Source organism: Lichenostomus cassidix, chromosome 9 (genome assembly GCF_008360975.1).
Source record: "Lichenostomus cassidix isolate B80296 chromosome 9, HeHo_3.0, whole genome shotgun sequence".
Taxonomy (NCBI): domain Eukaryota; kingdom Metazoa; phylum Chordata; class Aves; order Passeriformes; family Meliphagidae; genus Lichenostomus; species Lichenostomus cassidix.
This window is the reverse complement of record NC_139490.1, coordinates 4493422-4510014: the sequence shown is the minus strand read 5'-3', so window position 1 is coordinate 4510014 and position 16593 is coordinate 4493422. Positions and strand designations below refer to the sequence as shown.

At 40.6% G+C, this 16593-nt stretch overlaps 1 protein-coding gene across 2 annotated transcripts in view; it reads right to left on the bottom strand.

Annotated features, from left to right (window-relative positions):
• The window catches only part of FNDC3B (fibronectin type III domain containing 3B), a 180951-nt gene that overhangs the window by 73370 nt on the left and 90988 nt on the right, over positions 1-16593 (bottom strand). For both annotated transcript variants that reach the window (XM_085069045.1, XM_085069046.1), the window contains exons 5-6: positions 9509-9752; positions 8303-8578 (exon numbers count right to left, since the gene is read on the bottom strand). In XM_085069045.1, coding sequence (XP_084925171.1) covers positions 8303-8578; positions 9509-9752 — 520 coding nt within the window. The remainder of the gene's footprint in view (positions 1-8302; positions 8579-9508; positions 9753-16593) is intronic.

Below are 16593 nucleotides of genomic sequence, written 5' to 3'. Positions count from 1 at the left end.
ACAGCAGAACAGAAATAAATTCTCTTCCTTGTGACAGATGACAATCAACTGACTCAAGCAATCCCAGCCTAAATTGTTTTGCAGTCAAGTCTGAGGGATGAACTATGACTATGTGAGCTGGAATGATATTAAACAGTACATTTAATAAAAGCTGGGGGCTAAATTTCTGAAATGCAGAAGTCAAAAAGGCTGATGTAATCTTATCTGTGCCTTCCCATGCCTGAGATAGGAAGAATGAACTCAAGAATGTTTAGAAAATCTGATCTAAAATGTCTGTACCAGCTTTCTACTAGTGAGCTGAAAGAAGTGCATGGGCAATTAGCAATCCTGTATGGGACAAGAGCAAAATGTGATCTTGGATGTTTGCACAACCAGTTTCACCACTAAGAATCCTTCCAAATATTTAAAATATTTCACAGAAATATTCACCTGAGTACTGCTTGCTGGGAAGGATTCAACAAAGCTACAGGAATTTCAACTCATTCTGGATTTCATTGCTGAGATGAAATTCAGGCACAAGTCACATGAATCACAGTAAATCAAAGCAGCTGCTTTAAAGCACAACTCCTCAGAGGGAAAAAAAACTCCAAAAAACAACAGAAAAGCCAAACTCGAGCTTCAGGACAAAATCTTTTATAATAAACCTTGGAGAAAATTGAAATGGCTTCCTCATTTTAGAACAGTGTTTATCCTTTCTGTTAACTGCAACACTCAAAGCATCACCCTGCCTTGAGATTTTTCCTCCCCTTAAAAGCAAATATACTGAAGGTCACAAAAACTTTGGAAATCAAATTCCAACCTTCCTCAGAAAAGTAACTGATGGGGTTTGAAGCACAGCCTAAGAGTTCAGTAAACAAATCCCATTAACTTCAGGGGGACATGAAATTTCATTTCACCACCTTTGCAAATCCAGCTGGAAATACAGACAGACATTGTTCAGAACATCTGGCTATACAAATAAGTGTTGTTCATTAAATCATTAGACTTAAATGTGTTTTATTTTTTATAGTCTGGAGGGAGGAAATGTTCTACCTCTTCCCTATAAATACTGTCTCCCTTTTGGCTCAATGTCCCAGATATTGCCAAATAAGGGAAACACAGTTCCCTTCCTTTCTTGGTGGTCCATGTTATCTCCTCCTAACTTTGTGAGGATATACTGCTTATCTTGCTCTGAAGCTCTGAGATCTTGGTGTAACTCTACTCCCCATCACAAGGATTTAATCAGTGAGCATTTAAGCAGGATGAAAATGTACTTCATATGATTTTTTTTTTCTGCTGGGTGGGTATCTATAAATTATGTAAACTCCTAGGAAAAAGGTTCAGATTTCAATCTTCTGGAGTTGACTGTCAGTTGCAGCAGAAGCTGCAAATTCTTGAGATAATATGAAGATCCTCTGGGGGAAGAGGTTGTGCCTTACGTCATTTAGCACTGACTTCCTGATAAATGATGGAGCAGACAGCTTATCCAGCTTGCCCTGCCAAGGAGATCCTGCTGGCAAAATGAGGCAGGGAGGGATAAAACCAGATGAGAATAAAAATATGAGAGTCTACAGAAAACAAACCCCAAAACAGGTTTGGGGTAAAACCCCAGCCACTGCCAAAAGGGTTTTTAAGTGCCCAGTAAGGTCAAGTGGAGCCCTGGAGCCAGATTTCCCCACTCTTTACTAGACATGTGCTACACATTCCTCATTGGACCTTGAGCTGTGTTTCTTGCAGCTCACACACCTAGGACAATTAGGGAGCTTCAAATGAAGTGTGTTTTGTCACAGCTGCTGTGATGAGACTGAAAAATGTGACCAGAACTGTGGTGACCCATTCTGCCCCAGTGATGCCTCAGAGCCATGGATGACCAGACCACCAACTCTCAGAGAATCTCAACCACACTGCATCATGTGTATTCACAGCTACCCTGGTGTTCTCTTTGTCTTTTCAGGCACAAAAAGTCTGCATGAAACCACATTTGAGGCATTTCTATTCACCTTTAAAAACAGCTGACACTGAAGATTGGAGAATATTGTGCAATTAAATTAAGAGGAGATGCTCCCACTTAGCTGATGAAGAGAATCTCTTATCTACAGCTTCTAGTGCCAAAGTTATGAAGCTGGCTCTTTAGTGTTTCAAGATAAGCGCACAAAAATAGAGTGTATCTGCTCTCTCCCAGCTTGTAGAATTCCGTGCTAACAAAGCAACATGGCATAAAAAAAAAGGTGGGAGTGCCATGGCATTCAGGCTTCCCATAAACTATGGGTTTGTTCCTGCAGTGTGGATACAGCAAGAGAATACCTCTGTGCTCATGACATGTCACATGCAGACAAGATTTCATAGGCTTGCAAATTCCTGGAAATTGTTCTGTGCACAGACGACTTCAGGGAAAGAGTTGGTCAAGATGCATGAGGAGGAAGTGTCCACAGGCAGCTGAAAGCAAAACACTGCTGGGTTTGGAACTGGGCAAAGCTTGGGCAGAGGCAGGGAGTGCACTAGCACTGGGCATGGCTTTGCTTTCCACTACCATCTCTGATATTTAGCTTTTACCTTTCTCCATCAAAGCCCCCATGACGAAAGTTCAGCTTCAAGACAGCAGAGGAAACAGGGATTTGCTTCCCTCCCTCATCTCAGTATATTTCAGTGATGCTGCATAAACATTTTAGCCATTCTTTTTGCTGAGAAAAGACACAAATTCAGCCAGATCTGGATAAATTCTTGCAGGCACACAGACTGACATGAACTTGGGAACGTACTCTACCTGAACCCTGCAATATGTTTCTAATATAGCCATCAGTCTGTATAAAGCTCACTTAAGTGGTTACTTTACGTGACTATTAGCAAAATGTTATTTGGTGAGAACCTGTGTGGCCCAGCTAATGGAATTCAGTCTGGTACACAGAGGTGTATCTGACACTCAGAACCACTTTGTTTACTGCCTGAACGAACAATTCGCAGCCTATTATTTTAGAGACAATGCCAAAAAAAAAAAAAAAAAAAAAAAAGGAAAGACTGTTGAAGGAGCAGGCATATTTCCAAATAGAAACAAACAAAAGCACAAGCTCAGTCATGATGTGGGAGATAAGGTCGAGGCACGAGAATATCACACTGGAAATTCCGGGTGTCGCAAATCAACAGTTGTTTCTCAAGTTCAGACTGTGCCCTAATTAATGCATCCCCTTTCCTGTCATGCATTCAAACTTACAGGAAAACAGCACTGAACACACAAAATCTATTTCTAATGAGATATAAGTCTGAAGAATTCAGCCAAGTAGCATTAATGGCTAAAGGTATTAAAAAAATGCAGTAGGAACAGTAACACCATTTAGATTTAATACGTGATGCTGATTTATGCTCACAAGATTCAACACGTCTCTGGTTCCACTAAATATTATGTTTCACATTGCATTATTTGGTATAATACTAAAATTCACTTAACCTGATAGATGTATTTTACTCTTCAGAGTGGTTTTTTCCATGTTATTAATAAAATCACTGTGTCAGCTCTGACAGGTTGTTTTCAGGAGACAATCTTATTGAAACTTCTTATTTTATAGAAGCAAATACATTTAGGGAAAAAAAAACATTTGTGACCAATTTTGTCTGAGAACATGTCTACATTGGAAAAACAAAAGTCTATTAGTATGTACCAAATCCTCAGTTTCTGCCCAAAAGAACATAAAAATTTACATGTATTGCCAGTGTTTCTCAACCTCTTTGCTTACATGGACCAAAAGTGATGAAAATGCTCTTTTAAGCTTTTAAATTTATAGGATATACAGGCACAGATAAATGTATGACTCAATAAGCAAAATGGATTCAGGACCAAAATAGAAAAGAATTGACAGGATCTAGAATGAGTAAGAAGAGGAACTTTGCCTGGTTCCTGTCTGCACTGAATCACAGCTCCTTCAATTTCCCTTTAATTCACAGGCTCTGGATTAAAACAACAACTTGATACAGTTAAACAAAAATAGAAAAAAATCCACTTTTTCCCAAGTATATTTAAATGTTATACAGAAGATTCTGAGAGAACATTGGATGGGGTTGTACCAAGAATGCCTCAGCTCTGGTTTTTCATGTCACCCACTCTGCATCACTTTTTAGCAGCTTGCAGAGCACATCCCACACCACTCAGGGGTAGCACTGAGGGTAGTACTTCACCTCAAAACTTCTGCTTTGCAAAGTACTTATTTTAAAACCTATTTAAATTCAAACCACCATTGTCAGAAAGTTCTCTTGCCAAGCCCATTTTCCATGCATTCCCACTGCATCTGCCTTGAAGAGATGTGCACACAGAACTAGCCACATCTCCTGAGAAACTTCCATCAGCAATGCAGGCAGGAATTTGAAGCCATGGTTTTCACCTTTGGGAGTAGCTGGAGGCTGCACAAAATCAGATTTACAGAACCTCCACACCAGGAAAGCAACATCTGAGGTTTTCAAGCTGTTTGTACACATATCACAATGGTACTAGAGAAGTTTATCATCTGTCAATAGTCTACAACAACTCTCTGAACTATTAATTGATTCTAGTGCTTTTGCCTCCCTTCTCCACATGTAAAGCACATCTGTGCCACGTGGAGAAAGCAGCTGCTCAGAGCACTCCAGTGCACACCAAGCCAGCATTCCACACCTTGAAAGCAAATCTGCTCCTCAAAACCGAGACAAATTCATAGACAACAGGTCAATAAGTGGGCAGGACTGGACCCTCCCTGGTGGCTGGCAGGTCTGGATGCTGGTGGAGGAACCAGCAGAGGTGAGTGGGATGTGTCCAGGATTGCAGGCTGCCCTCAGCATCATCTTCATCACACTGCTGGGCTACATGGGCCTCTGTAGCCCAGAGTGTATAGAGCCAAATCTTCTCAAATTAGGACCAAAAAATTCTTTAGGAACTCTTTCAAACAGGCACACACGAGCAGCCCAGAGCTGCCTCCCTGCCCAGGCTGGGTGTGTTTGCTCTGGCACTCAGCTCCCACCCAGCTCCTGCACAGGATGCACTCAACAATCCATCGCCTGCTTCCCACTTTTACCCATTTGAAGTGTTTTAGTTTTGGCTATCTTAGGCTCTTCAAACTTCAATAAGGCTTAAAAAAGAAAAAAAAAAGATTTTATCGCGTTTGAAGGGAGAAAAAAAAAAAAAAAAAGATGTTTTATTAGGAAATTGGCAAAAGCATTGTAAGAATGCTCAAAACTGCTTATGTTCCCACAGACAGAACTTCTCAAAGTACCAGATCTCTACATGACCAAGGAGGGAACTATGGAGTGCATGAGAAGGAAGTGACTCAGACTGAAATTCATAAAGGACAGCATGAATGGGATAGGATTTCCGCTTACAGCTCTTTTTACGTGGTAAGGCTCCTTTCTGAAAAAATAAAAACCCAACCCACGAAAAACCCAGCCCTGCTCCCTCCTCTCCCATTCAGTTTTTAAAACAGCTCTGCAGAAATGACACAGTATGGATTTTAAATCAGAATTCCCTACATCATACCTCCTGCCTGAACAAGACACCATCCATCATCCTACCAGAAACACTCAGAAGGATTGCTAAATTTTCAGTCAATTATAAGCCAGTTTCCTTCTTTTTTGCCTTAAAATGCCCTATTTCCAACGTAATTAGAAATCTTTATCTACAAGTGCACCACCCAACATAACATGATGCTGTCAGTGGAAAAAGTCAGAATTGCACTTATATCCCCAATCCAAAACAGTGAATTTCCTGGTAAAAGGAGGTCCTGTTGCTGTGTTATAGAACCACCCTGGGAAAAGGGTGCATTATAGAAACAACAATGTATTTTTAACATGTGGAATAGAGCAAAGACCAACAGAGGAGCATATGCTATCAAACATATCACAATCCCAATTAAAAATTCATGCAAACAAAGCCCCCAGCTCCAGCTCCCCTTCACCTTACTCCAAGTTTTACTGCAAATTCATACATTCCTACTTGCCTCTTAAAGAGTTTTTTGGTTAAGTGGCTTTCTAAATAAAGACTTCTCCACAGATTTTATACATATATATACACATATTTTTATATATTTATGTTTCTAAAAATAGGTTTTCCAGGCTATTCTGCAATTTTGGAAGCAGCCACACAGCACCATCAAATTTTTAACTATTAGCAGGCTTGAACAGATACACATCCACAAAACTTGTGTGTTTAAATCCTTTTGCTACTTGTTGCTTCTGACACAATAATTTTCCTGGCTATTCTAAACACACAGTCATTTTAGCAGCATAAATCAAAATAGCAACTGTGCCCAGACTGCAATTAACTCTAACCCCAATAACCTGTATGGTCATGTTAGTCAGGTATTCATCAATAAATCCCCAAATAATTGAAGGAGAAACACAAAAGGTAAGTATAAAGCAGCAGATATGATTAGGAGCTTGTAAACATCTAGTGGGAACTTATTTTATGGGGCTGATTGGTGGGAGCTTTTAAGAAACCTCTGTGACCTTTCTGCAGGAATTTGCATTTACATACACATGTAGGACTATAATAATAGACTCTGAAGACAAAAATCTCACATTTAAGCCCACAGTATCTTTTTTTTCTTTTCTTTTAATGTGAACAAAATTCTCCTATTCCTGTTTTGGCCACAGACTTGCTGCAGAGCAATTGATGCAACTCCAGGGCTGCCACCTCTGGGTGCAGATGCTGAACCTAATTTTAAAAGGCAGGAGGGTGGGACAAGGGATGCTGATTTGCACAGCCTCCTGTTAGGGACTTTTCCAAGCTGGTATGACTCCATCCCTTGCTGTTCCCAGTTTTAAGGCTCTCTCGGGCTGACAAGACTGGACGTGCTGTAGCCTTGACTGCACTGATTTTCTTGGTATTTTAAAAGCACTTCTGCTCTTCAGCTGCAGCGCAGCAGACCAGTCCAAAGCAACAAATTAGACAAACACAAGGGATGCAAGAAACCCTTAGACAAGAGGCTTTTAAATTATTCCTAGATTATTTCAGAAGTCATCAGCCAGGCTGACTCAGTACCCACTGAACCTGTATTATAAGACTATTTATTCTTTATTCCAGGTCTTTCACACACGTGTTTCAAACACCGCATGTATTCCACCTCAGATAAACACCTAAACATAAATAAGAATACTAAAATTCACAAAAGCTGATTGGCAAGAAATAACTAGAATGCACTGATTCATTTTCTTGGATTACAGCATTCCCAGATACAGTTCCTTGCTAATTCTAAAGACCCTGAAGCACGTCTGCAAATCCTCATTCCTGGCCATGTCAGCAGCATTTCCCCCTCTTTGGCTATTGATACAGTTAGTTTTCATAAATATTTCTTTCAGTTATGTCTCATGTGTAAAAGTACAGAGCCATATAAATATACACTATAGATAGATAATGGAAAAACCTATTTTATATGCGTAACTTCACTCAAAGAGATTTCAGAGTGTGCTCTATTATTAATATCCTGGACATGATGGGTGTAAGTTTGGTTACTACATCAAAGTTTGTTAAGGAAGCTGCTGCTGTAGCAGTCAGCAAAGAGACAGGCAGAGAAGAGAAAGGCAGGTAGGTATAAGGGATTATATCAAGTTACTAAATTTAGGTAGAATTGGCTGTGTGCAAAATGGCTCGTGATAAATGAGATTTGATTACAGTAAAACATTAGGTTGTTCCTCTAAAGTTTTGAATTTTTAAATGGTAAGTCTCCCAAAAAATGCTGAAGAAAATTATTTCAAAAGTAGCCAGACTTATTTGACTACTATTTCCAATGGCTAACATTAAGAAATTTCTTCTCAGTCTTCTTTGTTTTCAACTAATCTTACTTCCACTGAACTTCCACATAAAAAAAAAAAAAAACAAAAACAAACAAAAAAAAAAGCCAAAAAACCCAACACCTTGGTTTTTCAGCCATCACCTCTAAACTTTCTAACAACTTTACCAGGTTTACCTGGGATACGCAAAGTAGTGGTACCTAATAGTCAGATTTTGGTTATAGCTCAACCATCTGTGAAGATTTTTGTAAACTGCCAAGATGCCTCTTTGAAAAGCAAGGCAAAACCACGACCTTGCCCATAAAATGCATTTCTGCTTCCAACAGGTAAGAAGAGAATGATGCTGCATCTTGTGTGAACAGTCACAAAAGATGGGGAGGCACTGGGCTCACTATACAAAACCAACACAGCCCAGCAAACCCACCATTCCTATTTAAGTTCCCACTGCATCAACACTGCCTTTACACACGGGTGGCAGCATTTCTTGGCACTGCCACTGAATCCACACAGAGGAGCTCACAAGCCCGAAAGGTGCAACAAAAAGCAATTAAAAACAAAAATAAACCCCTCTTTTTACCATGTGGGTCTTGATCATTAGACTTTGGGCTGCTCCTTGCTCTGCGCTCGGGTTTCTTGAGGGTCTGGGCGCCGCTGCTCGCCGCGCTGTGGCTCTTGGCGTAGCCATTGTACACCGAGGTGCAGCTGCCCAGGTGGCTCTTGTAGAGGGACGAGGGAGGGCTGTTCAGGCGGTTCTGCCGGTCGATCTGCCTGTCTTTGAGTTTTTTGTGCTGTGGCTTGCTGTACTGATCTTCCCTGGTGATGTAGCTGGACATGCCGTATAGTGGTATGATTTCTGAAAGGGAAGGATTCGCCCGCGTTAAACTCGGAACGGCAAAAATCAATGAGGCTTTTTTTAATCCAGAAAACCGAATTCCTGGCCATCTCCAAATGAAATGACTCCAGATACTTCTGGAGACTTTTTTAAAGGAAACTCTATTCTGCAATTTTTTTGTATTAACTCTGCTCCTTTGATGGTAGAATTTTATTTTGGGTGAGTGTGTAAAATACAGAAATTAGGGCAATAGTTTTCCCTCTTCTTTCAGTCTTTGTGTTTCAGGGACACAGATTTCAAGCAAAAATCCAGGGAGAACTGATTTTTTGGAAAAAGCCTTCATAAGTTCAGAGCAATTTAGCATTTTCTTCCTCAGGGCCTGACTGGACAGAACAAGCTGAGATGTTCTGGTTTCAAGCTGACAAGCCTGATTACATGCAATTTAATTTCCCAGTATAAACAGACTTTACAATCATGTCAGTTGTGCTGCCTAAGGAGGGAAGTGTAACATGAAGTAGAAGCTTTGGGATTTAAAACTATCTAAAGAAAGTTTGAGAATTATCATAAATATCATGTGCACTCTTCAGATACACTTCATTAAATGCAATCCCCACTTCCCCCCTTCAAGGGTGACTCTCTCTAACTGAAGGCAGGTCAGCTTGCAGGAACCACAGTATTTCCTGCTTTTCTCTACAGTTCAATCCTCCTTTTTGTGCTTCACTTTGATTGTGAACCTTGAACATATTCATGCCCAAAACAGTTTTGTCTTTGTTGGCAAAATAAAAATTGATACCCTGGATATCTACAGCCCCCCCACTCTGGATATTAAAGGAGGCTCCACAAAACAAAGCTACTCTACAAGTTCTCAATTTCATTCTTACTCTTGGTTTCCCCAGCCCTTAGAACTGCTGAACAGAGGTGTGAAAGGCCAGTCCCTTCCTCCCAGCTCACCTTGCTCTCCATATATTGTTGGGGGAAGATGATGCTGTGGGAAAAACTGTGGTGGCATGTCCCCAGGTCCAGTGACAGGAGGGTAAAACGCTGTGTGGGAGTTGTGGATGAAGTGGGGGTGGTGTGCCAGGTAGGGAGGTAAGTGATGGGTTGGAGAGATGGCTGAGGGGTAGCTGGGAGGGAAACACTCCGGAGACTGCGGCGTCACCACCACCCTCCGAACGCCCGTGTTGTCCTCTATCACCTGCAGAGAAAGGAGCAGTCAGGCAGCATCTGGACCAGGCACACCTTCAAAACAGCACTGTTTACAGCTTGCCCTCCCTCTGGAAAACAGTGGGTTTAGCTTCACGAAGAAACACAATTCTAAAATTAATTATCAGCAGAAATAACCATGGTGGTGATGTGGCTTTTCCTGCAGGCTCCGATATCCACACTCATCACCGGGAGCTGTACTGCTGCTAGTGATAACTATGTGGGGGTGAGAGACAGAATAAATAACCTGCATTTAGGGAGGAAAACAATTGAAAAAGGAACACAAAGCACCAAAATAAGTGTACTCATTGGGACTGACCTTACATTCTGCCCATAAAATTTCTACCACGGATTTTGACAGCACCCAGAGTAGGGAGTTAGTACACTCTCTACTCTTTGGAAAGCACTTGGAAAGCAGCTGGCACTGCTGTTGTGGAGAGGATGTGAGTGTGCACAGCCACATGCACTCTGCAGGAACCTGCACTGGTGGCACACTGTGCAAAGGAGCTGCTCTGTTCCTAACAGCTATCTTCTCAGGACAAATCACAGGGCAGAGGGTTTGTTTCTGTTGCAGAGCTGGTCTATACATCCACACAAATCAGCTCTGGGATATGCACAGCTCGGTCCCTAATGCCATAGTCAAAGCATGTAAAAACAGATGTAGGAAGGTGGAAATGTGCTTAGGCTGAAAAATGTTTTTCAGGTTACAATTTTTCCAGAGTTGTATTTCTGGAGAATGGTCAACCAGCCAAATTTCAGTCCAGACTAAGGAGCCAAGCTTTTGTTGAAGCTCATTCAAAAAACTTCTGCCATTTCTTAAATTAAAAAATACAACCACGTAGGAACAATTACTATCCCTTTGACTCTGTATGCTGGCATGCATGAGGTAGAAAAGCATGAAGGAAGCATAACTTAATTTCATACAACAAACAGGTTGTTAAAAACCTCATTTTCTCTGAGCTGACTGATAGCACACAGATGGAACAGTATCTGTGATGAATATGTTGTATGAGCTAAGTGAACATGCATCAAAGGCACCTGCTGCAGGATGCTGCCACTCTCAGCTGATCAGAACACCATCAGCTGGAGTTACCCACCCCCAGGAGCACCAGCAGAAGAAACTGCTGTGGATGCCACACTGCAGTGGCTCTCATCACATCCCAGTGTCTGACTCTAACCTACAAAGGAAAATCTGTCCCCTGAAGCAGAGGAATGGCACAGCACGTGGCTGTTGCTGGAGCAGCCCTTTCCAGGGGCAATGCCCAGAGCAGAGATACTCCAGCAAACACCAGCCTGTGCCTCAGGCATCAGCTATGCCTGAGATATCACTGGGGACAATTCAACAAGGATGAGCTGACCCAGCTCCTGCCCCAGGCCATGTGTGCCCTCAGGTTGTGTGCATTTACACCTGTTAGCTCTGGGATGTGACCATGGACACAACAATTTCTGTGGCTTGGCTGGCCCTACAGAACACCATTTTCTATAGTTTCATTCACTTGTAACTCGTATTTCACGTTAAAAATGCGTTGCTTGCTGAGTAACCAGAATAGTAATTGTTTAGCTTAACATACTTGATTCTACCATCAAAATTTACTACTTCCACTAGCAATTTGTCAGCTGCCAGCTTTAAATTTCAAAGACTTTACAGAGTCCTCCAAAAGACAGCTGAACCTCAGAGATTTAGACAATCACATCCTTTCAACTGCTGCATTTTCAGGCTTCCCATCTCTTCTACTGGTTCTACTTCACAGCGTCTCCCATCCTGCTGCCAGGTCTCAAACCTGCACTCAAACCTGGAAAAAAGAGAAATCCTTTTCCATTTAGCACATTTTTGAAAAACAGAACTACTTATCTAGGACTGTGTACAGAAATGCTGGATTTAACTCTCGGATTATGCTGTAGCTTAACTAGAGAGCAAGTTCCTACATCCTGATGTGAAAGGTTTTCATTGTGGCTTTAACTGGTCCAAGCCTCAAAGCCAACTCCAGCCTTCCAGGCTCTTATCTGTGCATCTAGACCAGCTACATGTGTGTTTTGTGCTCTGCTGAAAGATGAATACATTAAGGAACAGATTTAGACAGAAATCTTGTAGGCTGAGCAGCACATAATGTAAACCATATTTAAAATTATTAGGATTCAGCTTCCTGAACTATCATCTATAAAGCAGGGAGGAAAGCTCAGAGTCCTGTCAAAGACCTTTTTTGATGAAATCATCCTGCTAGATGAAGCTATAAAGTACCAACAGTACTGAGAGAAGCCAGAGATGAGGGGACAGAATAGAAAATTTCAATTGGGAGGAACCTACAAAGACCAACTAGTCCAACTCAAAAAGATGAGCCAGCCCTCCAAATTATTTTAGTTGAAAAGCCAAGACACTAATCTCTTTTATTTGTTTCCTCCCAGCCCATGAATGCTGACAGCATTCTTGTTATTCCATGTGCCTACATTACAAATGAACACAAAAACACAGGGGACCTTGCAAAACCCACTCTATTTCCCAATCCTACAAGGCATTTTCTCTCTAAACTAGGAATTATTGATACACATGTACATTTCTGAAGCTGTACATACAATCTTCGAATACACTATTCTGTCCTTAACAAATCAAAGTTGGTAATCTGATTTATTATGCATTTTATGCATTAGGTAGCTATAAAGACTGGAGATATCCCTTGATCTGTAAAACCTGCAGTGAGTAGATTCTAGTAGTGCCATTCTGGCAGACAACACTCAGTTCATCAAAGATAGAGAAAATCAGTTTTGCTCCACTAATGAAAATAACATAACTTAGCAGAGAGGTTCAACTTTGCTATTTTAAGAAGAAATCTGCAATTCTTTGTATCTGCTTAGAACCACTTGTCACAAAGATCATAAATTCATCTGGAAACACACTGCTAAACTGTCTCTACTTCAGTGCCAAGAAGCAACAAAATCCTAATCCCTGTTGAGGTCTCTAGATGCATCTGGAATATTAAAAGTAATTGCCATTACTAATTTTAGCATTTCATATTTAGAAACAACAAATATCTCTGGTCATTTGGCACCTAGAGATAAACTTCCATTATTTTGTTGGGTTTTTTTTCAAACCCAAGTAAATTGTCTTTTGCTGGTATTTTCTGTGCTTGCTGGTATAACTGGCATGCCACCTCAATAACAATACTATTATAGCATAGTTCTGTGTGGGTTTTTTCCCATATTTTAGGGAGCTTAATTGCTACATGAGGTAGGTGATGATCTTACAGGGCAGTCTGGGTTAACATTACTCATACACAATAAAACTGCCTCCCCCATTGGTTGCCACATTTTGGGAATGCCATTTTAAATGTTATTTGTTTTCCAGTGCAGATATCACTGTAGTAACTGGAGATAATGCATGTATTCAAAGTGCATCACACTGCTCCATGTTGTCTCATTTTTCTCCACTGCAATTTAGTATTACACTCTAAGGAAAAAGACATGTTAATTGTGCACAGGTAAATGGTATCTATATTTTGTGAGATCCAGTTAGAGAAACACAACCACCCTCATTCTGTAACACACATTTCCTGTATGAGCTTAATGTAGTAATATGCAAGTAATTTCCATTTGCTTTAAAAAAAAAAAAGAAAAAAACCCAAACAACTCTTATTTCACTTAACTTTACTGTGCTAGATTCAGCAAGGACATTTGGAGCATGGCCACTGGGTGGACCACAACCAATACTTTGGGAATTTCATAAACTAATTTGAAACTTCATTCATAAATCAATCTGTACCCAAAAACAGTACAGAATGAGCTCATCCACGAGGCACTTGGATGTCAACATTTTATTTATTCATCTAATTTCTTAAAGATGCCAATCCGAGTTCACGCCAGTCGTGGCAAGTTTGCACCACTATCTTTAGAATCCATCAGTATTAAATCAAACACCAAATTAAATCTATACCTTCAACGTGGAAAACAGACAGATAAACATCTAGAATGCTGGCAAGCATGTTGGGGTACTTTAAATCTGCAATGATGCAGTTCTTCAAGACAGTGTCCATGAACTCAAAAGGATCATCACTTCATGGCTTTCTCCATAGGAGATCTGCACAACCTTCCTTGTGTTCAAAGCTTTAGTGAGGACCATCCTATTAAAGGATGCCTGGATTGACTGCAGTCTACAACCCAGAGCAGCTCTGTGAGCAGTAAGGAACACAAAAACAAGGAGTTTGTCACTAAAACCTGATGCTAGCCACACATGCTCTTGGAGAAGAGTGCCTCTCTTAAGCAAGAGGATGTACCCAGGACCAAAATCCTGATTTTCAAGGATGTGATAGATTTTTCTACCATTTTAAATGGCATTTAAAGACATTCCTCTTTCTAGAAGTTATGGTTTAGTTCTGTCAAATGCCATGTGCTTGGTGCAAGGACATTGAGCAACACTGTGGCTTGAGTTGCACAGTTCACACCATACAAACCCCATGGCCAAAGGAGGCTTTTCAACACATGTGCACCTCATGCACCTCATTTGTCCTTTAGTCTTAAATATCTGTGGCAAAGATAAATCTGTAAATAAAATCCAAAGTGGAGTTTCATGCCAAAAATGATTACGTCTAACTACAGACAAGTAACTTCTCAAATTTGAGTGGGACTGCTCCAGATTTATTTCAGAAAGAGTAGTTCTCAGCCAGTAGCACTAAGCAAACAAGTTACTGATCCTGCTTTTTGATATTTAATTTTTCAAGTTCTCCTGATTAGAACACTGCAAACCTTCCTTCTCTCCTCCCAGACATACCCTGAAAAGCAGGACCAACAACCCATGAGAATGTTCCCAAATTTAACAACTTAGCATCCAAATCTTTAATCTCACTTAACAGTTGAAGCCAAAATTGCTGACATCACACATATTTAATGCATATTTCTTTGCCATGTCACCTTCCACAACCAACTTCTACAGCAGCAATACTGTCCACCAAGTGCACAGCAAGGAACTTTTCCTCTTGTCTATATTTAACTAACCCTTAGCCCACAAAGAATTGCAGGGACATGAACTCTGATCTGATAGCTCATATCTGCCAGAGGTACACAGAGGTTTGTCTGCTGGAAACAGAATGCAGAATACTGGCTTGTATTGAGCTGGTCATTGAGAGCAAAACCATAGCATGAAAGATCTGAACTGGTGGTGTGTATTTGTTTTCTATTATTTTCCTGGATCATTTCCTGCCCTGGCTAAGCCTCATCACTGAGAACATCTCCTTAACATCAACAAACCCAGCTTCTAGTCACAATTATTACCATGGCCCTTGAAGTCTAGAAACAGAGTCTGTGTTTGTGCTGCTTCCAGTGGGGCTGACCTTGCAGGGCTCACATCCTGCTGCCAATTTTCCCGAAGAGGTAATGAAGCACCACATTAATCCAGGGCTGCAATCATTCGATAACTCATGTAATATTCAGGGCTAACACTCACAGCTCACACAGGCTTGGCATAACAAAATGGAAACAGCATTTCATGCCTTTTTTTTAATAGGCACCCTTACTTCTCTGGAGGGGTATTGCTTTCTGCCTGACTCTTTAGATGTACACTTTGGGGACAAATCAAACCAAAAATCAAATCTATTTTGATTCATATCCCAGAGTGCATGAATCTGCTTTATGGCTTTTCCCTTGACATGTTAAATTTAAGTTGTGTTCTAATTGTTTATCATAAAAGAGTAAGTTTAACTACGAAGCAATAGACAAAAGCAAGAGCAAATAAGGCAGAGACATTTACTGCAATAAAAAGCTAATTTCATTACTACAGACTTTCAACTACTATTTAATATGAAGCAGTCTGAGAGGCTAGAGGCTCACTCACCACAGAGCAGAACACATTCAGCTGCAGAAAAGCGCCGAATACAGAGTTTCCCCCTAAAACTTTACAACATATTTCCAGCTCCCTGGAAAAACTGCTTCAGAAGAGGGTTTTTGGTTGGATTTTTTTCTGGTTAAGAAACTACTTAAAAGCTTCTTTAGTGGAATTATTATGGTGCCCCACAAAAAGCTTTACAGAAGAACTGGGCTCAGACAGAGATACAGCTGGAAGACTTTCATCCCTCTGGTTTGGAAAGCATTCCAATTATACCCAACCACTTAGCACAGATAGAGAGGTATAAACATTTTAATATTAAAAAAAAAGTGTTAAAAGTTATTTCAAAGGAAGAATTAATCTTCAGAAAAACCTCTGCATGATATGGGTGAGTTTATTAAATCAGGTGAGGCCAGGAGGAGCATTAAGCAGCAAATGCTGTCTCAAAACTCCAAGCACTCCCCTTGGGAGGATTGAGGAGCAGGAAGACCACCCTGACATCCTACCCTCTCTCCTGGGCTGGCTAACCATTTCCCCCATAGTTGAAGCATGTTTTCACTCTGTTCAGAAGTCAAAATACCACAGAGTGATTGCAGTATTTTGTGGGATTTAAGTATGACGCCATCCACAATTTTTCAGAATTACACAAGCTCACATGTTTCCTGGGGAAGGGATTCCAAGACATCATCTATTTTCTGCTTAACAAGATGCCAAACTATATCTATCAAAAATTCTTATGCAATTCATCAAGGATATCTGAAATACTTTGTGTACTTTTAAGGAAGCTTTTGGTCCAGGTTGCAATGAAAACGGTGAAATTATTGGATTTATTGTATTGTTCACAGCTGTTATGCCTCACATCAATCTTTTGGTTTGGTTTGGTTTTGGTTTTTTTCTTCCTTACCTCAAAAAGAGTCTGAGCTTTGCAGAAGATGGAAGGAACAACTTGTTAATCTGGGGTTGTTTACACAGAAGAGCAGTGGCTGTTCAAGAGTTCCAAAACCTAACAGCTTTGCAAAAGCTT